The sequence below is a fragment of the Somniosus microcephalus genome, chromosome 1 (assembly GCF_052327205.1).
Source record: "Somniosus microcephalus isolate GS21.2 chromosome 1, FLI_Smic_1.0, whole genome shotgun sequence".
In the NCBI taxonomy this organism is placed as follows: Eukaryota; Metazoa; Chordata; class Chondrichthyes; order Squaliformes; family Somniosidae; genus Somniosus; species Somniosus microcephalus.
This window is the reverse complement of record NC_140987.1, coordinates 181,231,660-181,257,622: the sequence shown is the minus strand read 5'-3', so window position 1 is coordinate 181,257,622 and position 25,963 is coordinate 181,231,660. Positions and strand designations below refer to the sequence as shown.

The 25,963-nt window shown below is 47.2% G+C and overlaps 1 protein-coding gene across 1 annotated transcript in view; it reads right to left on the bottom strand.

Moving 5' to 3' along the window:
- Window positions 1-25,659, bottom strand: part of st8sia4 (ST8 alpha-N-acetyl-neuraminide alpha-2,8-sialyltransferase 4) — an 87,633-nt gene extending 61,974 nt beyond the window's left edge. The window contains exons 1-2 of the mRNA XM_085987832.1: window positions 25,416-25,659; window positions 23,884-24,015 (exon numbers count right to left, since the gene is read on the bottom strand). Coding sequence (XP_085843958.1) covers window positions 23,884-24,015; window positions 25,416-25,522 — 239 coding nt within the window. The 5' untranslated portion in view covers window positions 25,523-25,659. The remainder of the gene's footprint in view (window positions 1-23,883; window positions 24,016-25,415) is intronic.
- Between the last annotated feature and the right edge of the window lie 304 nt (window positions 25,660-25,963).

Sequence of the window (25,963 nt, the reverse complement as noted above, 5' to 3'; positions counted from 1 at the left end):
AAGTGTGAAACTGAGCCTTTCTGCTCCTTCTGATCGTGGCAGATCCAAAAATATATACAGTATCTAATAGTATAAAATCTCTTATTAAAAATGCACTCATTGTTTATGGCTCCTTCCTTAAAATAAAACACATTTTACTTAACATGCCATTTCCTAGAATGTGAAGGAGTTTTTCCTTGTCACACAGATTTGCACTTGCAGGTTTTTTAGTATTATTTTGAAACAACATTGCCAACATGGTAAGTTCCTTGGAAAACACTTTGCTTTGTACATAAATAGAGCTTGTAAAGATGCAGTAAGTGGTTTTATTAAATTACTGGTCGCATCTGACATACCTGTTTTTAAAAAAAAGTAATACTTTGAATAACAATTACAATCAAAACTTAAAAACTGCATTTAAAAAGTTCATATCACAGATATCGTACCGACGACGTACTTTCTGACATAACATTTGCATAAACAGAGTTTTCAGAGTGAACTGTTACAGCAGGCCTTGAATGAACATAACATAAGAAATAGGAGCAGGAGTAGGCCATTTGGCCATTCGAGCCTGCTCCGCCATTCAATGAGATCATGGCTGATCTTCTACCTCAACTCCACTTTCCTGCACTATCCCCATATCCCTTGATTCCCTTAATATTCAAAAATCTCACTTAGCCTGTCTATATCCCCTTGAAGCCTCCTTGCATCCTCCTCACAACTTACCTTCCCACCCAGCTTTGTATCATCAGTGAACTTGGATATATTACATTTGGTCCCCTCATCCAAATCATTGATGTAGATTGTGAATAGCTGAGGCCCAAGCTAGTTACAGCCTGCCAACCCCGAAAATGACCCGTTTATTCCTCTCAGGGGGCGATTTTGCTGGCGTTCAGGGGTCGGGTTTGGAGGCGGGACTACTGGCCAAATCAAAAAGATTGGCAGCGGGTCCCGAACCCGCTTCCAACACGCCTCCAATCAATCTTCCCGTGAGTCGGGTCCCCGATTTGCGCAGGGACCTGACTCCTAGCAACGGGAAGAGGATTATAGCCACTTAACTGCTTGTTAACAGGCAGTTAAGAGGCTTTTTCCAATTTTGCCAGGTCGACTGCAGACTTCCCGACATTCGGACACCATGCCAGGTAAGTGTGGCGTGTTGTGAGTCTACTGTAATGTTTCTTCACTGATGACAGCTGCAGAAGTGGTGTGAAGGATCCAATGGTACACTGGTGAGTTTCAGAGGTAAGGAAATGCTGGGGAAATCATTTTTAATGTATTAAGACTTTTCTGTAGGTAATAAGGTTTGAAGTGTTTGTGTAGTCCCACCTCATTGGGAGAACCTCTCTCACCAGTGACAGATCGCTTCTGTAACATCACCTGCAGCTACCATCTGTTTTATCCTAAGGAGAGAGTCTCTGGAGCTCCTGGGTGCAAGAGCTCACCTTTGTACAGTGATTGGCAGTGTTTGCAGCACTGCAATGCTGTCAAACACTTAAAATCATCTGTCAAACAAAAATGAGCGTGTTCCCTTTAAGAAAACCGGCAAATGACGCATCATCAACTGACATCATCTGCCACCGGCTGTCTCTTAATTGGCCGGCAAGCCCACAAGGCCAATTGATGCAAAATAGTGTCTGTGCATCGGACGTGGTTGGGGGTGGGATTGGAGCCCGCAAGTCAACTGACCCTCTCCCAACTCGCACCGAAAGGCAAGATCGCGCCCTCTGTTTTCTGTCCGTTAACCAATCCTCAATCCATGCTGGTATATTACTCCCAATCCCATGAGCCCTAATTTTGTTTAATAACCTCTTGTGTGGCACCTTATTGAATACCTTCTGAAAATCCAAATACACCACATCCCCCTTATCTATTCTGTTTGTTACAACCTCAAAAAACTCTAACAGATTTGTCAAACATGATTTGCCTTTCATAAATCCGTGTTGATTCTGCCCAATCCTATTATTATTTTCTAAGTGCCCTGTTACCATGTCCTTAATAATAGATTCTAGCATTTTCCCTACTACTGATGTCAGGCTAACTGGTCTGTAGTTCCCCGTTTTCTCTCTCCCTCCTTTCTTAAATAATGGGGTTACATTTGCTAATTTCCAACCCGCAGGAACCGTTCTAGAATCTATGGAATTTTGGAAAATGACAACCAATGCATCCACTATCTCTATAGCCAACTCTTTCAAAGAATGTAGGCCATCAGGTCAAGGGGATTTATCGGCTTTCAGTCCCATTAATTTCTCCAGTACTACTTTTTTACTAATACAAATTTCTCAGTTCCTCATTCTCACTGGACCCTTGGTTCTCCACTATTTCCGGGAAGTTTTTGCGTCTTCTTCTGTGATGACAGACACAAAGGGCTCAATTTCAATAGCCCTGAGGAGGCGGGTTTGGAGACGGGTCTGTTGGAAAAATCGGGAAAAATGACTTCAGACACCCAACCCACCTCCATCCCGCCCCCACTCGATTTTCCTGAGTGTCTGTTTAGCAGCTCCCAAACTGACCCATCTCCAACCGGTGGGATAGGTAGTTAAGGCAGTTAACTGCCTGCTAACTGCCTTGCTAATCCTATTTTCAAAGTGGTTTCCCATTTTCCTGCTTCTGGCTCCTGTTTCCCTATTAGTCAGAAACAGGCCAGGTTCAAGGAGACGAGTTGCTGGAGGACATGATTTGTATGCATTGGTGGAGCGCTTTAAAAGTGCCCCTGAAACATGGCTGACATTCAAATGCAACAACTTTGCTGTTGTAGGTATAGGATGACATTTTGCACATCTACTGACCTTCTGACTGTTCAAGCTGACACCCATCTGCAGTGTGTCATGAATGGAATTGTTTCAGGCCACTTCAACTGTGCAAGATTGTTACCTCAAATGAAATCTACAGCAAGGGGATGGGAAACATTTATGCCCTCTCATCCTGGTCCTCATAATCGGGGGAGTAGCAGCCACATGGCTCAGCACAGATCTTGCTGGGAAGAGGAGTAGGAGGAGGAAGAGGGGAGCCTTGCATGCCCTGTTGTGAGCATCCCTTCAGTTCATTGCTGGCCGTCAACCAGGGTATGCACACTGCCATGCCACACTACCATAAGCTTACTATTCAACCATAGGTGGCCACCATATGGATCTGTAATTGCAGGCGACACTTGTCCAACGCCATACTTCATCTCTGCTATACCCTGTTATTTCCTATCACTTTTACCACCAGCATTATAGATGCAAGTTGCTCTAAGCCCTCAATACGCTTTTGCCATTTCCTATAACACATAGGCCACACAATCAACTATTTGACATAATTTATCTTTAACACATGACAAAAGGATAATATACCAGCAACAGTGAGAAAAAAAAGAAACATCACCCAAGTGATTCCTCTTGTGACTATAGGTGCTTCATCTTTCTCTTATGCTTGTTTCTACGTGGTGCTTCCCCTGTAGCTTCAGCAGATGTTGAGGCACCTTGCTGACTAGGATGTTGCGCCTGCTTAGACGCCTTTAGCGTGAGTCCTCTGGGTTTGGGAGCCTGGGAGGACTCTTCATCAGAATGCTCTTCCTGAGGCTGTGCAGGGGCTGAAACAGCCATCTCAATTGTCTCTGCAAAGTGGGTCTCTGACCGAGGGCTCCGCAGTGGCATGGTCATGTGAGCGCTTTGAGAGGAGCCCACACTTCCTTCTGTCCTGCCAACAACATCCCTCTCATGGGTCAGCCGCACCTCAGTGCTGGCAAGTGACAGGAGAGCACCTTGCTGCACTTCAGAGGGGCCATGAGACCATATCTGCACTGGCAGTCCTCATCAAAAGGACATCCATGAAGCTCTGGTCTCTCTGCTCAATAGCTGCCCATCGCTCCTCCAGAGATGTAATTTTATTTTGAACAGTCACCATGTTTTCCTGACTCTGGTGACTTATTTCCTCCATGGCCATAGCCATCCTTTCCACGGAGGTTGCCATCCTATCCATGGTGGTGCGTTCATGCGCCATTGCCTCCACCACAGCAGTGATGATGTTACAGATGGACTCCTCCATTCTCTCCACACTTACACTAACCCTGGAGGCAAACCCTTCCAGAGACACCTGCACTTGTTCCTGTATTTCACAAACCGCTCTTTTTCTGGAAGGCCCCAGAGGCACAGCGTCTGCATGCAGCTCAGCAGAGCTAGGAGAGTCCTGCGACCTCCATAGAGGACTCTCCACTGCTGTCGCTGTCTCCACCATCTCCTGATGCTCACTTGTGTGCTCTGATAGACCAGGTGGCAACACTACTTTAACTCGCGATGGCCCCACCGAGGTGTGCGTTGCTGCGCTGGTGTTGGGTGCGCTGAGTCCTGGTGACGCTGCTCCCTCAGAGGCTTCAGGTTCCTCTGAGGAGAAGTCTGTCTCTTCATCCTGGATCGTGGGAGCTCGATGGTCCTGTGGGAGAGTAAAGGCTTGAATTAGACATCTGATATTGATGTAGCAGACACATCCTTTTGAGCAGATGATGCAACGCGATTGTCTATGAACATCATATGCCATTGCTTTCCGAGAGGGATGTGACTCTATTATGTCACCAGCTTCCTCTAGTGTGCCCATCTCTCCATCGCCCACTTCCAGGTCCTCATCACCTCCAACAATCTCGTTTGCAGCCTCCTCAGCACTGGTCAATGTGGCTAGGGTAGGTGTTCCTCCTCCAGTCATTGCTCTCTCCCTTTTATTGTGGGCTATCTTTTCCTGCAAGGAGGGACACAAGCGGTGTTTCAGCCACAGTAATGGAGTGAGGGTCAATAATCCCTACCATAGAAGCTTTGAGTGAGACGAAGATGGGGTAAGGTGCCAAGAGGAAGGTAGCTCCCTGTGCGTTGTTAGTTGTTGTCACTGCATGACAGTGAGAGTGAGTCTAAGGGGTGTGTAGGCAGGATGCTGAAGTGATTCAGTGCAGAGACAAAGATGGATAGTGTGGTGTATGTAACCTGTTCCACCTTAAGAGATGTACTACTTTCTCTTGGCTGCTGTATACTGTAGTACCGGTGGTGACCACACCGGTATATAAGCATTGTGTAGTGATTTACTGGGCAGTTCAGCCCTGACCTCCGAATAGTAAAGACCTGTTAAAGTTATTCTTGTGGTCTGTGTCCAGTGATTTATAATAAGCATAACTGGGACACACAGACTTAACAGTGGCGACGAGTCCGATCTTACCCTGCGGCAGTTTTACATCCAAGGCAGCTTCGTCCTCAGAATGGGCATCGAGAAGAAGCATCCGCCCTCATCATCCTGCTGAGCACCATCGCACGGGAGGCATCGAGAACCCGGGTTAAAAAGAAAAATTCTGACCACGAAGCCCTCCATCAGCGACAGGCAGTGATCATCCCTTCTACCACGGTGGTGGGTAAGCCGATCAGCGACACGAGCAGAAAGTCGGCCGCGTTGACTGTGGAGTGGGGGAGGGGAAACGAAGGAAAAAGGGCGGAGAACTCGACCACGGCCGGTGAAAAGGGCCGAGCTGCAATCGAGGCCGAGAGGCGCAGCGACTGGGGCAGCTTAAGGCACGAGAGCCGCGGAGAACTCAAACGCAGCCGGTGTAAAGGACCGGGCTGCATGCGGGGCTGAGAGGCGCAACAGCAGGGGAAGCGTGAATGCCCATGGGAACCGCGGGGGAGTAAAAGCAGCGTCGGGGAATTGAGAACCGCTGGGGAGGCGAGAATGGCAGCAGCACGGCAATCGCCATTGCAGCCAGCGGGGGAAGAAGGCAAACGCGGGAATCTGCCATTGTAGTCGGCGGGGGAAGAAGACAAGCGCGGGAAGCCGCCATTTTGAGAAAAAAAGAAAAATTTTAAAACTTGCAAGGATGCCTAAACATGGGAACATTAATACCTTTGATAGCGATATCAAAGATTGGACCACGTATGTAGAACGCATGGAAGTTTATTGTAAAGCAAATAAGGTACCAGATGATGAGAAAGCACTAACCTTATTAAGCTCAATGGGTGCGAAGACATACGGGCTATTGAAGCACCTTCTATCACCAGATAAACCGGCAGATCAGACTTTCGCGAATATTGTTACTGTCCTGAAAAATCATTTAAACCCCACGCCGCTGATGATAGCGGAACGATTTAAATTTTACAGAAGAACGCAGCTGAAAGACGAAAGCAACGCTGAATTTTTAATTGAACTGCGTAAGCTATCAAAGTACTGTCAGTTTGGAACAGGACTAGCAGATGCGCTGAGAGATAAATTTGTGTGTGGATTGTTAAAAGAAGGAACACAAAAGCGACTGCTTGAGGAGAATGATCTTACGCTTGATAAAGCTGTCACTATTGCAGCATCGCACGAAGCCGCAGCGAGAGGCACTGCAGAAATGCAGCTACGGTCACCGGAACTCAGCACCAATCAAATGGTCTTGGGTACAGTAAAATGTTATCGTTGTGGAAAGACAACGCATGATCAGAACCAGTGCTGGATCAAAAATCAGGAATGCAGAAAATGTGGCAGGCTTGGTCACATAGCTAAAGTATGCCGGTCAGGAAAGAAGACCAGCAACAAAAAGTCACCGCAGGAAAAGTACAGAAAGGTACACAAGGTGACAGAGAACAGTTCGAACGAACAGAAGTCAAATTCAGACTCCAGCAGTAATGAACTGGGTAGTCTAAGAGTACACAATGTTGGTAATGAAGCAGACCTCCAAACAATCTGGGTCACACTTCAGATAGCAGGAGTCCAAGTGAAGATGGAATTGGACACTGGATCGGCATTGACGGTCATGAATAAGCAAGATTACAAACGGTTATTCCCACATATTCCCCTACGGGATACGGAGATTGTATTGAAAACATACACGGGGCAAAGAGTATACCCCATCGGGAAGATAGAGGTGAAGGTGGTCCACAAGGGCAAAGAAAGCCGAGGAATGGACTTATATGTGCTACCTGAGGGAGGTCCACCACTACTGGGACGGGAGTGGATTAGGAAAATAAATATGGACTGGCATTCCTTAAAAGCACTAACGGTAGATTCCGGTAAAAAAGATGTCAAACCTAAATGATTGTCCAGAATATTGGACGATGCTAAAGAGGTGTTCCAACAGGGACTGGGAACACTGAGAGGAATTACGGCAAACATCAAGGTTGAAGAACATGCAAACCCGAAATTTTTCAAAGCCAGACCGGCACCTTATGCGATACGACCTGCTGTGGAAGCTGAGCTGGAAGGGCTAGAACATTCAGGAGTACTGTCTAAGGTAGACTGGAGTGAGTGGGCCACGCCCATTGTCCCTGTCATGAAGCGTTCATCGAGCAACAAGCCGGGGGAACCGGGGAAGGTTCGCATCTGTGGAGATTTCAAGATCACTGTTAATCCGGTGCTTCACACGGTGCAGTATCCGCTTCCGCCGATTGAGGATATCTTCGCTTCGTTGTCTGGCGGGAAACACTTCACCAAGATAGACCTGGTGCAGGCGTACTTACAGATGGAAGTTGAGGAAGAGTCACGCCAGTATCTCATGATCAACACGCATAGAGGCTTGTACCGGTATAATAGACTGGTTTTTGGAGTGGCATCGGCTCCAGCAATTTGGCAGAGGGCCATGGAGCAGGTATTACAGGGAATTCCAGGCACACAATGTTACCTGGACGATATTCTGATTACAGGAGATGATGACGAGGAACACCTTGCAAATTTGGAACTGGTGCTCACCAGATTGAAAGAATATGGACTTCGAGTTAATCGCCAGAAATGTGAGTTCTTTCAGAAGCGGATCTCGTACTGTGGTCATGTCATTGACCGGGAGGGGCTTCATAAGTCTCCTGACAAGATCGAAGCTGTTGTGAAGGCTCCCGCTTCAGATAATGTATCCCAGTTGAGGTCGTTCCTAGGGTTGATTAACTATTACCATAAGTTTCTGCCAAATTTATCCACGGTGCTGCACCCGCTGAACGCTCTTTCGCAGAAGGGAGTACCATGGAAGTGGAGCGAGGACTGTAAGAGGGCCTTTTGCAAAAGCAAGGCATTGCTCACCTCAGAGAAAGTGTTGGCTCACTTCAACCCAATGCTGCCTATTCGTTTGGCTTGTGATGCTTCTCCATATGGTATTGGGGCAGTACTCTCACACAAGTTGCCAAATGGCCTGGAGAGGCCAGTTGCGTTCGCATCCAGATCATTGACCTCCGCTGAGCGCAACTATGCTCAGATAGATAGGGAGGCTCTCAGCCTTGTGTGGGGAGTAAAGAAGTTTAATCATTACCTGCAGGGCCAAAAGTTTACGCTTCTGACAGACCACCAGCCGTTGGTATCCATTTTTAACCCTAAGAAGGGTGTTTCGGTGATGACAGCACAGAGACTCCAGAGATGGTCCCTTTTCCTAGGGGCACATCAATATCAGATTGAATTCAAAGGTACAAAGCAGCATGGTAATGCTGATGGGCTGTCGCGCCTGCCACTACATACTGAGGAGGAGGCACCGACGGTTGACCCTGTTGAGTTATTTCACTCGACCATCATCGAATGTTTACCAGTCACCAATGCAAGTATTGAAAGAGAAACCAGGAACGACCCGACACTGTCCCGGGTCTACGAAGTGACAGTGAAGGGATGGCCAGCACATGGTGATCCACTGTTACCGGCATTCTCAGCAAGACGAGACCAGCTGTCCGTCTGTCAAGGAACATTGATGTATGGAACAAGGGTGATTATTCCTCCTAAGTTAAGAGAGAGAGTTCTAAAGGAACTGCATGAAGGTCATCTGGGGGGAGACAAGATGAAAAGCCTTGCTAGGGCTTATGTGTGGTGGCCGGGTATCGACCAACAGATAGAGGATCTGACGAAAAGCTGCTCAGGGTGCCAAAAAGTGCAAAATGCACCTCCGATTGCACCGCTGCATCCATGGGAATGGCCTTCAACCCCATGGCAACGTGTACATATTGACTTTGCTGGTCCATTCATGGACTCCATGTTTTTAATTGCGGTGGACGCACATTCTAAATGGCCAGAAGTGATTAAGATGACTACCACTACCTCGGAAAAAACGATCGCGGTGCTAAGAACGATATTTGCAAGAAATGGATTGCCAGAACAAATATGTTCAGACAACGGACCGCAGTTCGTGTCAGAAGAATTCCAGAAATTCATGAAGAAGAATGTGGTGAAACATTATACCTCTGCCCCATATCATCCGGCTACAAACGGGTTGGCCGAGAGATTTGTACAAATGTTCAAAAAAGCAATAAAGGCCATGAGCGAAGATCAGATTCCACTACAACACAAGGTGGACAAATTCCTACTGGCATATCGAAACGCCACTCATGCAGTGACAAACCAAAGTCCTGCCATGATGTTCTATAACAGGAGGTTGCGGTCCAGGTTGGACTTGTTAAAACCAAATGTGCGGAGGGAAGTTGAAAACAAACAGTTCCAGCATATAAATAACAAGACCACTCGGAGTTTCGAAATAGGACAACCAGTGTTAGCCCGGGACTATAAAAATGAGAAATGGCAATCTGGAACAATTCGGGCCAGACAAGGACCCCTGATGTACACGGTAGATATTGGTGAAAAGGTAATACGGCGTCATGCTGACCAACTGGTAGAATCGAGAACAAGGGTCGAACCCAGGGTTACGGCAGAGACAACCGTGGAAGAAGTTAGTGAACCTGAAGCATCTACCTCAGAAGTGAATGTACCTGATGATGATGTCCAATCCATAAGAGATCAACTAGATGAGTCACCCCAGCAACGAGAATCAGAGACCCCTGAAAGGCGTTATCCAACTCGAATCAGGAGGCCTCCTCAGAGACTGAATCTTTGAACTGTTTTGCATGAAGTTGTATATATATATATATCTATATGTTATTATGTTATGTTAAATGGGGATATAACTGTTAAGCTAAAAAGGGAGGATTGTGGTGTATGTAACCTGTTCCACCTTAAGAGATGTACTACTTTCTCTTGGCTGCTGTATACTGTAGTACCGGTGGTGACCACACCGGTATATAAGCGTTGTGTAGTGATTTACTGGGCAGTTCAGCCCTGACCTCCGAATAGTAAAGACCTGTTAAAGTTATTCTTGTGGTCTGTGTCCAGTGATTTATAATAAGCATAACTGGGACACACAGACTTAACAGATAGGAAAGAGTGCAAGGGAAGTAAGAGTAAGGTGGGATGTGAAGGAGGAGGCTCACAACGCAGAGTGCTGGTGATGAGAAGAGAAGGGAAGCAGATTGACGGCAAGTGTGATGGGATACTCACTTTTGATGTTCTCACAAGATCATTAAACCTTTTGCAGCACTGGATTCATGACCGTGCATATGTGGACCTTGCGCTCAGCTCCTTAGCAATGCACAGCCAGGCTGCCTTGGTCTGATGAGGAGACTTCCTCCGGCCATCAGGCAGGAAGAGAATCTCCCTGCGCCCTCTGACAGCATTCACAAGAACTTGGAGGAACTCATCATTAAAACGAGGAGCTGCCTTGCCTCTGGAAGAAGTCATAACTTTGAAAAGCAGTGCAGGAAACCACAGTGGAAAGGCTCAGGCTGGATGGCAGCTTTAAAAGCAGTTGCTATTATGGCGGCATCAGAGGTGGCCAGCTGACCCAATCCCATTCATTGGACCGGCCAGCGCGCCTCCATGAAATTGACAAGCTAGTTTAATAAAAATCGCAACTCTGCAGCTGTTCCCGTCGGAAGCGGCTCCTGAACCCGCCCACAATGCAACCCGACTCCAACCACCTCGGGAATTAAAATCGAGCCCAAAGTATTTGTTTAATTTCTCTGCCATTTCCTTATTTCCCATTATAATTTCTCCTGTCTCAGCCTGTAAGGGTACACATTTACTTTCACTTTTTACATACCAATAGAAGCTTTTACAGTCTGTTTTTATGTCTCTCGCTAGTTTACTCTCATATTCTATTTTCCCTTTCTTTATCAATTTCTTGGTCCTCATTTGCTGAATTCTAAAATACTCCTACTCCTCAGGCTTACCACTCTTTTTGGCAGCATTATAAGCCTCTTCTTTTAATCTAATACTATCTTTAACTAATACTAATTGGTGGCTAGCACTGCCGCCCAAACAGGCAGATGTCTTATTTCAATCAGGTCCCACGCCAGTTGTAGGACCCTGATGCTGATCCTGGGTGATGCGTGTGTTCTTAAAGGAACTGATGGACGCCACACTGAAAACAGCACAAGCAAGTGTTCCGAATCATTTTTGAGGGGTCAGAGAGACCATGAATGCTTCTCTTGGCATCATAAAGATCTTTCGGCCTAATAACTGATCCTTCTGTGTCCCCTCCACCCCCGAGATTGCCTCTGCTCTCTTTAAGTGTGGGCTTCCAGCACAGCTCCATGGAGGAGCGTTCAGATTCTCCATCCTCCCTCCCATGATCTGTGAGCTGCTGTCAGCGATAATTGACCACTAGCATGAACCATGAAAATGATTCGTGCCTCCCACTGATGCCATTGGGCAGGCATAGCGGGCCGACCACGCACCCTATTTGTATCAGAGCAGAAAATCACATGTATTTAGCTCTGATAATATTAAGCCAATTGTGATATTGAATGCAATGGCCTGAATTTTAATGGGGAAGGCGGGTTGGGGGTGGGGGGCTCCGAAGCAGTCGGGAAACCCGGGAGAACGGGTTTCCTGCAAGCCATGTCAAATTTAATGGCAGGGCCTGTGGGAAGCCTCTGTTTCCCACCTGAAGCCAGCCAGATTGAGAGGCAGGCTGGCTGCGGCCGGGTAGGCCTGTGGCACTAGGCTGTAGAGAGGAGAGAGGGAGGGATTGCGTAGAGGCTGGCTGGAGGAGCACGGAGAGGGGGCGGGTGAGTTGGCAAAGATCAAAAGATTGGCGTCCGGAGGAGCACGGGGTGGCGGGGGCGGGTGGCGGCAAAGATCAGTAGCCAGAGGAGCAGGGGGTGGTTGGAGGGGCAGTGGGGAGGGGGTCCGCAATGATCAGTGTTTGGAGAAGTGGGGGGGTGGGTTTCAAAGCATCGTCGGTGAACCAGTGGGCGGGTTGTGGTCAGGAACCAGATTTTTAACACTTTAACTTCCCACATGACCCCAACCCACCTGTTATTTTTTAGGTTAAAATTCCCCCCAATATTTCAACACTTGAGCAATTCAGATAAAGAATATAACTGGTGTGGATTCAGCAATACACAATAACTGTGGCCGAAAACAGGGTTAATTTCCCAGTCTTTTGTGTGTTCAATCTCAGCCATGCTACTAAAGAAGGCAGTATGGAGCCTACACGCGAAAATCAAAGAGAGAGTTGTGTATGGGCTGCTCTTGTTCCCTTCTCCGACAGCACAGGGGAGCAGGTCACCAGCCCAGGCCAGTGTACAGCTCCAGGGGACTGGAAAGAAAGTAAAGGAACTTATATCCTCAAAAAAATGCATCCTGCTAATGTTACATTCTTTGGATGATAATGTACCATATTTACAAATCAAAATCAAACAACTCACTACTCACATTTGATTCTGAATGAACTATTTGGTTTTGAATGAGCGTGAGTATCAAATTGCTTTAGTAATTTCAGGAAAAAAAATTAAAAAGAAAATCTCTAAAATATTAAAATTCCTAGCACTCTTGTTGCTGAACATGCTTCAGTGTCTCCTTTTATTTCTTAATTGGCTCAAAGTCCCTTGGTGGCTTTCTCTTATTAGTCCTGTTAGCTAATATTGGTTGAAATGACTGGTTACGCTACCAGTTTATACATCCTGCTTGTGTTAGACTTATTAGTATCGTGCCATTTCTTTTAAATACATTTTTTTCCTTTTTTGCATCTCACGTTATTGTAATGTATCTCACATACAAGTGAATTAGTCTGCAATAGCAGTAGGTGACTTTGAAAAATCACCACAAGTTCAAATCTTTTATAATTGCGTTTTCTCAGAATTTAATATGTCAGCAGTATCACAGTACTAATGTGGAGAAATGGTAACCTTAGAAGACGGGACTGCTATTATAGTAGCTGTACTGTCCACATTTACTGTTGCTTCCAGAACTTGATGCTGCTCAATACTCTCTTTTAGTTTTGAATATTTCAATAAGAATCATTAAAACGGAAGAGGAATAATCTTGAGCATATCTAAATGATAGCCAAGAAAATATAGTGACTGTGGGGCATGAAGAGTGAAGGAATCAAAAATGACATCACAGGTGACCTGATTCTATCAGGAAAATATATTTTATCAGCCCCCACAGCTTGATATGACTTGTAAATCAAGGCCACAACTAGAATCCAGTTCTTTCTGCCTTTCTGCTGCTGTTAGTTTCCACGTGTATCAGCTGGTCTACAGAACTTAAGCAGTTTGAGATGCTAATTCCTTCCATAAAGAGCCACTAGCCAATTTTCTAAATTATACACTTTGTTACTCAATTTTCTGCTTATCAAGGTGAACAATGTACCAGAAGCTAGAACTATTGTTTAAACTGGATGCACAAAGAGGAACAGTGAACTGTCTATTTCATTTCACTTGTGAGCAAGATTTTCTTAAGGCACTGATCACATAGGAGCTATGTGAATAAACTGGAAATTTACCGGTTCTTCCAATGGTTCAATGCACCACATACTATGATACCGAGATGTACCGTTCCAGTTTCGATCATAGGTCTGTGATCCTAGTGATGTGCCTCAATAATTCCGAGACTCGAAGGTAGCAGAACAAAACAAGGCTTTTATTAACTTAGAACGAAACACGTAAGCGAGAGAGATGTCGTCCTTCTGGAGATTGGGGCTAGACTGAAGCTAGCTTACAAACGGGGCCAGGTATGGGCGGAGCCCTACACACAGCACATTCCAGCACATTCCAGTATACAATACAGCACATTCCAGTACACAATACAATGAGGTCTGGGGGAAGGGAAATGACACTGAAACCGATCTCAGTCACAGGCAGAATGGAAATATTTCATCACATTCACCCCTTCTATAGATTTAGTCTGTTCGGGGGTTTGATAGTCCTCTGCGACCGACGTGGCTGTTGCGGTGCTGCGGGTGTCCCCGGTAGCCTCCTGGGTCTCTGCCGGGGGTGCCACCAGGGTTGTTGAAGGGGTAGTTGGTGGGGGTGCCGTTGGTCGGTGTTCTTCCGGGGGTGATGAAAGAGTAGTGGGTGGGTAAGAGTTGCTGTGATCGTCGTTGCCGCTATTGCCGTGGTTGTTGTTGATGCCGGCTGGGGCGACGTCTTTTATGGACACGGTGTCCTCCCTTCCGTCGGCGTGCCGGACATATGCGTATTGGGGGTTGGCGTGGAGTAGGTGTACTGGCTCCACGAGAGGGTCCGTCTTGTGGCCGCTCACATGCCTTCGCACGAGTACCGGACCTGGGGTGGAGAGCCATGACGGCATGGATATGCCTGAGGTGGATTTCCGGGGAAAGACAAACATTCGTTCATGAGGCGTGGTATTAGTGGCCGTACACAATAGCGACCGTATCGAATGGAGCACATCCGAGAGGACTTCCTGCCAGCGGGAGATAGGGAGGCCCTTGGTCCTTAGAGCTAGAGTGACTGCTTTCCATACTGTCCCGTTCTCTCGCTCCACTTGGCCGTTACCCCGGGGGTTGTAGCTGGTGGTACGGCTCGTGGCGATCCCCCTGGACAGCATGTACTGGCGTAGCTCTTCACTCATGAAGGACGCCCCCCTATCCGTATGGATGTAGCTCGGCATACCGAACAGGCAGAACAGGCTGTTGAGGCATTTAATGACCGTGGCGCTGGTCATGTCTGGGCAGGGGAAGGCGAATGGGAACCGGGAGTATTCGTCCACAATGTTCAGGAAGTAAACATTGCGGTCGACGGACGGGAGGGGGCCCTTGAAATCTAAGCTGAGCCGCTCAAAGGGCCGTGTAGCTTTGATTAAGTGGGCTCTATCTGGGCGGTAGAACCGAGGCTTGCACTCAGCGCAAGTGCGGCAGTTCCTGGTCAGGGACCGAACTTCCTCAATCGAGTAGGGTAAGTTACGGGACTTTATGAAGTGGAACAGCCGCGTGACCCCTGGGTGGCAGAGGTCGTTGTGGAGGGTCTGTAGCCGATCCCCGGTGGCGCTGGCACACATCCCTCATGAGAGGGCGTCAGGGGATTCGTTAAGGGCCCCTGGCCGGTAAATGATGTCGTACTCAAAGGTGGAGAGCTCGATCCGCCACCTAAGAATCTTATCATTTTTAATCTTCCCCCTCTGTTTATTATTGAACATAAACGCTACCGACCGCTGGTCGGTAAGTAGGGTGAAGCGTTTGCCGGCTAGGTAGTGGCGCCAGTGGCGCACTGCCTCCACGATGGCTTGGGCCTCCTTTTCCACGGAGGAGTGTCTGATCTCGGGCCCTTGGAGGGTCCTCGAGAAGAAAGCTACGGGCCGCCCCGCCTGGTTGAGGGTGGCCGCCAAGGCGAAGTCAGACGCATCACTTTCCACTTGAAATGGAGTGTTCTCGTCCACTGCCTGTAGCGTGGCCCGCTCAATATCCTGCTTAATGCTTTTGAAGGCGGCGTGGGCCTCAGCAGAGAGCGGGAAAGAGGATGCTTTCAAGAGGGGGCGGGCTTTGTCGGAGTAGTTGGGGACCCATTGGGAATAATAAGAAAATAACCCCAGGCATCTTTTCAGGGCTTTGGGAGTGTTGGGCAGGGGCAGCTCCCATAGGGGGCGCAATCGGTCGGGGTCTGGTCCGATTTCCCCATTCTCCACCACGCTGCCTAGTATGCAGAGGCGCGTGGTGTTGTAAACGCACTTGTCCTCGTTGTAGGTGAGGTTGAGTTTTTGTGCGGTTTTCAGGAACCTCTCGAGGTTCGAGTCGTGATCCTGCTGGTTGTGACCGCAGATGGTGACGTTGTCGAGGTAGGGGAAGGTTGCCTGCAAGTGGTGGTCATCGACCATGCGGTCCATCTCCCTCTGGAAGACCGAGACCCCATTCGTCACCCCAAAGGGGACTCTGAGGAATTGGTAGAGGCGTCCGTTCGCCTCGAAGGCGGTGTACGGGCGGTCCTCTGGTCTGATAGGGAGCTGGTGGTATGCTGACTTGAGGTCGATGGTGGAGAACACCCGGTATTGGGCGATTTGGTTCACCATTTCTGATATGCGGGGTAGCGGGTAGGCGTCTAGTAGGGTGTACCTGTTGATCGTTTGACTATAGTCGATCACCATCCGTTTCTTCTCGCTACCCCTTACCACTACCACTTGGGCGCGCCACGGGCTGTTGCTGCGTTCAATAATGCGCTCTTTCAGGAGCCTGTCTACCTCGGTCACGATAAACCGCCTGTCCTCCCAGCTGTACCTCCTGCTTTTGGTCGCTATTGGCCGGCAGTTAGGGGTAAGGTTCGCGAATAGCGAAGGCGGCTTTACCTTCAGGGTAGCCAGACCGCACACTGTGAGGGGCGGCTGGGACCCACCGTACTTGAGCGTGATGCTTTGGTGGTTGCACTGGAAATCCAGGCCCAAGATCACGCTCGCACATAGGTTCTTCATGATTAATACTTTAAAATTATCATATACAGTTCCGTTAATGCACAATTGTACCGTGCAGTAACCCAGAATGGGCGATGTCTGGGTTTTGTCAGCCATAGAGATGGTACCCTGAGTAGGGACCACCTTTAGGGAGAGTTGTTGTGCCAGTTCTGGGTGGATAAAACTCTCCGTGCTTCCACTGTCAATTAAGCATTTAACCCGGCACCCGTTTACCTCGATGTCCACCATTGATCTGGATAGCGGGTGCGGCCTGGTCTGGTCCACTGTGACCGATGCCACTGTAGGGCCCTGATCAATACAAGATGGCGTCCACGCTGTCTGCTCACAAGATGGCGGACCCCACGAGGTCGGGCTAGATGGCGTCCAAGATGGCCGCTCCCACGGCGCACACGCGGCGGTGGCGGGTTTTCCGGCGGGGTTCCCTCTGCACACCTTCCCGAAGTGTCCCTTCTTACCGCACTTAAAGTAGGTGGTGCCTTTCGCCGGGCACAGGTTTCTGGTGTGCTTTGGCTGCCCGCAGAAGTAGCAGTTGGGTCCCTGACGCGTCGCGGCTGTCGTAGGGCTTCTGGGGGGAGAGCGGGGCCCAGCCGGTGTCGGGCTGTCGGGCGGGGAAGATGCCTTCCAAGATGGCGGCGCCCTCGGTGCACACGTGGCGGCGTGGACGGCGCGGGCTGAAGAGTAGGCGTCCGAGTTTCTTTGGGCCACATCCAGGGATCGCGCGGTGTCCGCAGCCTGTTTCAGGTCCAACCCCGTTTTTTCCAGCAGTCTTTGCCGGATGTAAGTGGAGCTGAGGCCTGTGATGAAGGCATCGCGAACAAGCTCGTCAGTGTACACCGCGGCTTTTACATCTCGGCACTTGCAGTCTTTGCCAAGCATTTTCAGGGTGCTTAGGAACTCCTCCACCGATTCCCCAGGTCGCTGTGCGCGGGTGGCGAGCAGGTGCCTAGCATACACCTCATTCGTAGGCTGCTGGTAATGCGCCTTTAAGATGTCGCAGGCGGCCAGGTACGTCTCGGCGTCTTGGATGAGGGGGTAAACCCGGTGGCTTACCCAATTCCGCAGAATTCCGAGTCTCATCCTTGCAGCGTCCGTAGCGTCTTTGACGGCTGCGGAATTGTCCAGGAAGAATTCCATACACTCAAACCAGTGTCCGAAGCGTGCTGATGCGTCCGGAGCATGTTGATCCAAATCCAAACGTTCGGGTTTCAGGAGTTGATCCATTGTGTTGAAAAAGTAAGTTAATAAAATTGATGTGCCTCAATAATTCCGAGACTCGAAGGTAGCAGAACAAAACAAGGCTTTTATTAACTTAGAACGAAACACGTAAGCGAGAGAGATGTCGTCCTTCTGGAGATTGGGGCTAGACTGAAGCTAGCTTACAAACGGGGCCAGGTATGGGCGGAGCCCTACACACAGCACATTCCAGCACATTCCAGTATACAATACAGCACATTCCAGTACACAATACAATGAGGTCTGGGGGAAGGGAAATGACACTGAAACCGATCTCAGTCACAGGCAGTGATGAATGGAAATATTTCATCACACCTAGCTGATCTCATGGCTACAGTTGGTCTCTGAACCCCTGGGCTAAAGATGGGGGTATAGGGGGAAGAAATCACCCTGGATTTCTACACCTATCTGTTATTCAGTGCCCCTCTTACTCAAAAGGAAACATCCCTGCTGAGGATAGGATCAGGCTCAAATGCTGCCCACATTCAAATATCTGCCAACAGCCATCATCTGGACTCGTATGTGGCACAATGGAGGGCTGTTGGTGTCCCTGGAGCTGTACTCCACAAACATTCAGTGCCTTCATTCAAGGGTGGAGGGGATAGAATTTAGGGGAAAATGGGTATCATACTGTGCCCATTCTACCAGTCCTGGACAGTTTTGTCAGAATGTTTTAAAAAACATTTGATTCTCATTTACCTTGGATATGGTTGTTTATTCCAGATCTCACAGCTAGAAGGGAAATAAAACTTCCCAAAACTGGTAAGGATTCTGACTGATGCCATAGGCTACTGCATTGTAATGGTTTTCCTGTTTGCAAGTGCTTCCTGTAAACCACTTCCTTTAATTTATTAATAGAAAATGCAGTCAATTATGAAGTGCAACTGAAAACGTCAAAAAGAATTCCAGCTTAGGGGCTGGATTTTACTTACCGAGATGAGTTGGGGACGGGTCTGCTACCTTCCGGGTTCTAGTCCCGCCCCCAGCGATGTCTGATGAACTGACGCTATTTTGCCCTGATTGGCTTTGTTAAGCCCGCCCTGCGGGCTTGCCGGCCAATTAAGGGAAAGCCGGTGTCAGATGACGTCAGTTGATGACGTTTCATCTGCTGGTTTTCTTAAAGGCATATGCACACTTGTTTGACAGATGATTTGACAGTGTTTGACAGCATTGAGGTGCTGTCAAACACTGACAATCACTGTACACAGGTGAGCCTTTGCAGCCAGGCTCTCCAATTACTCTCTCCTTAGGATAAAACAGATGGCAGCTGCAGCTGAGATTGCAGAAGCCATCTGTCACTTCTCCCGATGAGATGAGCCGACACAAACACTTCACAGCTTGTCACCTGCAGAAACATCTAAACACATTAAAAATTACTTTCATAACATTTCCTTACCTCTGATACTAAGCATTGTCACTTTGCATCCTTCACACCAATTCTGCAGCTGTCATCCAAACACCAACATAACAACAGACCCACAGCATGCCTCACTTACCCTGGTGGGGTTCTCTGACGTCGGGAAGCCCGCAGCAGAAGGCTCAAAATGGGAAAAAGCCTCTTAACTGCCTGTTAACTACCTGTTAACAGGCAGTTAAGTAGCTATAATCCTCTTCGCGCCACTAGGAGTCGGGTCACTGCGCAAATCGGGGACCCGACTCCCGGGAAGATTGGTTGGAGACGGATTGGGAGTGGGTTCAGGACCCGCTGCCATTTTTTTTTTGAATTTCCCAGCAGTCCCGCCTCCAAACCCACCTCCTCAGGGCTGGTAATATCCAGCCTAAGTGTCTGCAACAGGAACTTCCTTGCCATTGTCTCTTAAAAGGAAGGAAATTTAAAGAAAAACTTCAGCTGTTTGGTTCTCAAAGGTCCAAGTGGCCTTCTGCTGTTAGCAGAACTGCTCGGCTGAATATAGTAATATCAAAAGTGACCGTGTTAACTGATTTAGCTCCAGCCTCAATGTCATGTAAGTTTTAAATTGAAAAGGTTTCCTACGTATATTATGCATTTGTCCAATAAGAGCAGCTTTAACAACAGAAAAGTTGATTGCGTTCTGGGCACCATACGATAGATATCATTCCAAAATCTCTCTTTTAAGTAATATTTTCTAAGTAAATGCATTACATTTACAAACTTTTATTATAATGTATGTAGTATATCTTTCAGTGATGAGGGAAACTACATCTGGCAATTTTATTCCTCAGAAACCCAACTGAAAACATCAATAACCAATATAACACCCTAGTGCTAATTCAGCAAATTAGCTAAATGCTGTAAAGAATAAATAAATATAGCATAATGCATTGTGATAGTTAATGTGGAAATACTTTTGGAAATGTTAGAAGGCATGCATGATTTGTATTTGACATTTGAGTGTCAGTAGTATTTTCCATGGGTGTTCTAGAGCCTGTCACCTGATACTTAGCACCAAATGGTAACACACTGCAGTTACACATAATAACCGAGATCTAAAAAAATACTTTTCCCAATCAAATTTTCTTCCCTTCTATCCTGAAAATACTGATCTATGTTTGGTACAATTTCTAGGGCATCAGCCTTGCCATTCTTGATCCATGGGCTAGATAGTGAGGGTCACCAGCTTGAACTGAGGAGCGATGGGGTGTAACAGCCAAACCTGACCCTTTTTCACTTGACATCCACACAGGTGCACTTTCCAACAGGAGTCACTGGATAGTGGTCAGGAGTCAAAGCCCTTCCTGGTATGAACCTGACCAGGTAGACCAGAAAAGTTGGAGGTTCTAATCCTAGTCAGTGCTAAATTAGCTGAATTTATCCAGGGAAGAAGTAGGAATATTACAATTAGTCTCAGTAATTCTGGTCTAGGAAAGGGAATTCCAGCCAGAAATCCCATTTTTCATCATTTCTTGTGATGACCCTCCCTCTCCACTCCCATTTGGAAAATGCACGCCTGTGGCCATTGCATAAGGATATACTGAAGCTCAGCTGTGATGCCCCCCACAGTCAAATAGATTTCAACTTTTACTGTCTAGACTCATACATGACGAATGGTACTTGTGAAAAGTACCAGAGGATGACCGGTACCTATGGAATCAGATTTACCCGTCTTCAGGAGAGGAAAAGAGAAAATAGTAAAAAAAAACAGTAATCAGTAGTAATAATAGTAAAAAAGGACAGTTTTACCTAATTAGAAGAAGCTATGAAATATGCTAAACTAAAAATCACAGATGGGAACTGTAATCCTGACTATTGTTGCAATTGAAAACAAGCTATGGGTGACTAATATGCTATAGGGATTTTTAATGTCCTAGTTCACATGTAACTAGGATTAGGATTTTGCTGCTAGCCAATACAAAGTAGATTCTTCCTGCAATTGACTGTCAAAAAATAATCTGAAACTACTACATGTCCCATGTTCCATATTCAATACGTCTCCAGATTCTATGTCACAAATTCAATATTCCTGCAGGCCATGTGCCATAAAGTCGATACTCCTTCAGGTTCGCTTTGTCATATGGCTTCATCAAATAGCAACAGAAATGCATCAAAACAAGAAAATAATTGTAAAAATAAAATTCACTACATAGTGTATATAAACAGTAACAGATAATGTCTTAGTGCATTTAAGACAGTGGCCCAATCTCATTGTTCAAATGAGTAACTCAAGCTTTATTCACAGTTTAACTGAACCTCTCAACACAACTACTGTCTTGAAATCCACTGAGAGATATCCACTGTCCTCGCTCCCTAATATATATATCTACTAGCTGAAGTGCCCGGCGGTGCCGAGGCTTTTTCGAGGGCATGTTGTTGTTGGAAGAGAGAGAAAGAGAGCGACTGCGGGGGGGGGGAGAGAGAGAGGGAGAGAGCGCGACTGGGGGGGGAAGAGAGAGAGCGACTGGGGGGTAGAGAGAGAGCGACTGGGGGGTAGAGAGAGAGCGCGGGTGGGGGGAAGGGAGGGCGGGGGGGGAAGGGAGGGCGGGGGGGAAGGGAGGGGGGAAGGGGGGAAGGGAGAGCGGGGGGGAAGGGGGGCGGGGTGGAAGGGAGGGCGGGGGGGAGGGAAGGGGGAAGGGGGGGCGGGGGGAAGGGAGGGGGGAAGGAAGGGGGGGAGGGAGGGCGGGGGGGGAGGGAGGAAGGGAGGGCTTGAGGCTGAGAGACAGGCATGGCCACGCCCGGTTGCCGTGGTAACCCTGCCGTGCCGCCCCGCACTGCCGAGAGCCCAGCTCTCCGAGCCCCGCCCCCCCTGGCCGAGAGCCGCGCTCTCCAAGCCCCGCCCCCCCCGGGCGAGAGCCGCGCTCTCCAAGCCCCAGCCGGCCCGCACTCCCATTGCCGGGGTAACCCAATCCGCACTCTCGAGAGCCCCGCCCCCCCCCGCCCGAGCCGAGCGCGGAACAGAGTCTCACCTGCTCCTGCTGCGCGCGCACCCTGACCCTCGTGGCTGACGCCGTTGCCCCGGGTAACGTGACACGGGGGGGGGGTGGTGAGGAGCTTAGCAGCAGCCCAGTTACCTAGCTCGGGCCTGGCTGGACAAGAAAGGCCCAGGCTTTCAGGCCTAAGAAAAGAACGGGCAAAGGTAGGAAAAGGAATGTTCAGGTTAGATAAAATATTTACAAATGAGTGATTTATTTTAAAAGAATTTAATAAATTGAATTTTATTTTGCTGGAAATGTATATTTGAAAAGAAAGATGCAGAAAGCAGGAAAAAGAATGGAAGCAAGATGGCGGCGACTCACCTCGGTTCAGAACGATAAGGCCCGCCCACACACGCACCGATTGGTCGACCGTCAGGTCACCAAAGCGTAGGATTGGTCAATCGTCCCGTCACTCGACCGTAGGAGGGCCTGGCCGCACGCGGCAGCAAGCCGCCGTACGATTGGTCGACCTCGAGGTCACTCTGTCGCTAATGAGCGGATAATGAGATGCTAATGAGCGGAATGTTGAAGGTTTTTGGAATACCGCGGGCGCGATTTTAGCCCGGCCGAAAGGTAAATACGCTTAAAACCGTCTCGGAAGCGTAAGCTTTCTTTGGAGGTAACGCACGTGTAGGTACGCCCTGTAACTTTCGAGCGCATAGCCTGCCAGACGCACAGGCGATGACAGACAGAATGACAGACAGAATGACAGACAGAATGACAGAAGTACCGATTTATATATATAGATTAGAGATGTTTAAAGGCATAAAACCAAACCTGTCTTTGATAACAAAATCTGTTCGGAGATCTGCAAGTCCCTCCACAGCCCATTATTATAGTTTCTATCCTGTACTAAGAGTTGAGGGGGTGTGTTGAAGTATTTATCTTTATTCTTTATTTTTGGAAACATTGTTATCCAGCTCACTTCATTTTAATATCAGTGAATACAGATTGAAATGTTGTTATAACTGTGAATAAACATTAACATTAGGATTTAACAGTAAAATCTATTCACAAAAAAATCATGTTTCCTCATGCTATTTACCCCTGAATTGCGTGTCTGTGTAGTTTCACAAGCTAGCTGACTAATAATCAGCTAGGGCACCTGCTACATAACCGCATTTCAGTTTCGGATTTTTTTTTAAATTGTTATTTTTTTCACTGCAACAGTGAAAGTATAAGAGACTATGCAGCCCTGTGGACACTCCTCTATTAATATCAACTACTGTCTGAGGAATACCCATGGTGCATTAAACATTTCTATCATTAGTGCTCATATTACTCAATTATGTACATCATAATATGAGTACTGCCTACAATTTAAAATGTTCAGCTAAATGTCAGGTGTCTTGGGGCAGAGGAAGTATGGTGACTAGAATAGTAACAGCAAATGCTTTATTACAATTCATATACCAAAGATCAGATTAACTCTATCTCTGACATTCTTTTCTACTCTGAACTGTGATCATATATATTGGTTGCAAAGTTGAAAAAATAAAGCGAAAACGCACAAATACCTACTGGGTTCCAAGATCATGCTAAAACCTTTAATGAGCTTTGGTGGGTGGTGATTGGGTGTAAAATGTGGCCTTAACATACAGCAGGGGCCTGGCAAACTTCTAACATGAATTGCTGAATGTGTTTTATTTCCTGTTCTGTTGTGTTCTAACAGTAAAACCAAACTCACTCCCGTTATTGTTCATTTCCTACTGAAATTAATTCTTTTGGAATTAGTACAGTACTACTATAAAACGGGTAAAATATACTTAGTTGTAGTATGATGTTAGTTGTATAATGTGAACACAATGCCTACAACTTCAGATGACTTCATTTGATCATTTTGTAATTTTATACCTGATCTTGACTACCAGGGGTGCATTGTTTTTCCAACCCTCCACAGAGTGCTTGAAGCGTGGAAGCACATTCTTCCTATTTAATTTACTGGATGTATTAACCATCAGTCTGGTTGGACTCGCTTCTCCATCCCTGAAACAGTGAAGATTGTAAAAAAAAAGTTACAGTAGATATAGCTTTCAACAATGTATCAACCCCAAATCGCGCGAGGCAACCACCAAATGTGCATCTTGCACGTTGCCGGAACACTGCACAACAATTGACCATCTGATGTTCACACCGATTGCTTAACCCTTCTCGCCAGTCACGTAGACCTCGTTTTCCTGTTTATGACATGATATGCACTTCTTGCTTTTTAAGCGCACGCGATCCAGCCACAGGTTAACTTGTGAGCCGTGGTTGGGTGACTGGCTGCTCGCCTCGTCTTTACCACAGCTCCCCCAGCCAACGGCAGTCAGAGCTTGGTATCATCTCTCGCACCATCCAACGGACACTTGACTCTGTACCTGACTTCTGACAAATGCTGAGAGCTGACTTTCCGCTCTTAAACCACAGCTCCTTTTGCTTTCGGAAAAAAAAAATCATTTTTTCCACAGACCGTTTGACTAAATTACTGAAAGAGTCGGAATAATCGATGGTAATCTAAACTGCCCATCTATTGCACCGTTATGGAAACCAGTATTAAAATCGCAATGGCAGTTTCATAAAAGAAAGCGTGAGGTAAAATGTGAAATCAATATTAACAGGAGAATCGGTAAATAGATCGAAATTTGTAGCCTTCCAAAGTCTGTTAAAAGAGAGACACTCGTTACACAGAAGAAAACTGTTGTAGTGCTGGGTTGAATGTGACTTCACTGCTACACACAGATCAGTCAAATCACAACCATCCAGTGTGTGTACCAGACCGAATACTGGCGGGTTAACCACATCTGAGGTGCAGGCACAAGCCCACCTACTGGAGAGAGAGAGCGAGAGATGGCAACTGAATAAAACATAACACAAAAGACGGCACTGATTTTGAGGGCTTTTCTTCCCGGCTCGGAAACACAGCTCGTTTTCAATATCCAACGTTGACACCATTCGCACAGAGCCAGTGGCAGCAAAGCGTGTCTGAGCATCGTTATCAAATTCCAGCTCGTTTTCTTCCACACGAGTTGTGTCGGGGGACGGAGGGGAGGGGTGGTTTGGTTTGGTTTGGTACAGCAAAGACTTGTCTTTCTCACCGATTCACTTCCACAAAGGTTTCCATTCCATCCCAACACTTTTTTTTTAAAAAAAGCTTGCGAGCCACGTCCTCAGCACAATGAAACATAAAGACCAAGCACTAAAACTAACTCCATTGTAAATGTACATAACAACTCTTTCTAAAGCATTAAAAAATTCACTTGTGGATTACAAATGACAATTGTCGCTCATCAAAAGAAAATTCATCACTAATATACCAAACCGATTGCATTTACTGATTTGCAGGCAAACTCCTTTAAAATATTTTCACCACTTTTTCCATTTAACACAAGAATAATGCACATTACCCCAGTTGCGAATGCTGGTGCTCCGATCTTGTTAAGTCCTTTGTTTTAAAAAAAATGACTATGATACTTATGGTGCATAACGTCCAACATTTTCGAGGGAGACGCATTGTTTTATATATGTGTATCTATTTATATATATAGAAATAATAAAGGAGTCCGCTTTCCCTCCCAGTCTGAGAAATAAGTAAGGCTCAAAGGTTTCTGTCTGTGAGATTGCAGACAGACACTTCACCGCCAGCCCCTGCTCCTCCTCTCTTTCTCTCAATACATCCACTCAACGGGGAAGAACTAAGCTCAGCGCCGCATGATTGACACCGCCTGCCACCAATAACAGCACGTAGACTGCTTGGCCCCGCCCCAGTCGCGTTGGATTCACCAATAAGAAAGCGAAAGCGGCGGTTCTTGGCGAGGAAAATGATTGACAGGAACCGGACGCTTTAAACGACAGCTGGTAGAGAAAAAAGAGAAGCGAGAGATAGGGCTGCGGTATTTGCAAAATAAGGGGAGTTTCTAATCTGCCTAAAACGAAAGAGGTTAACATAAGAGTT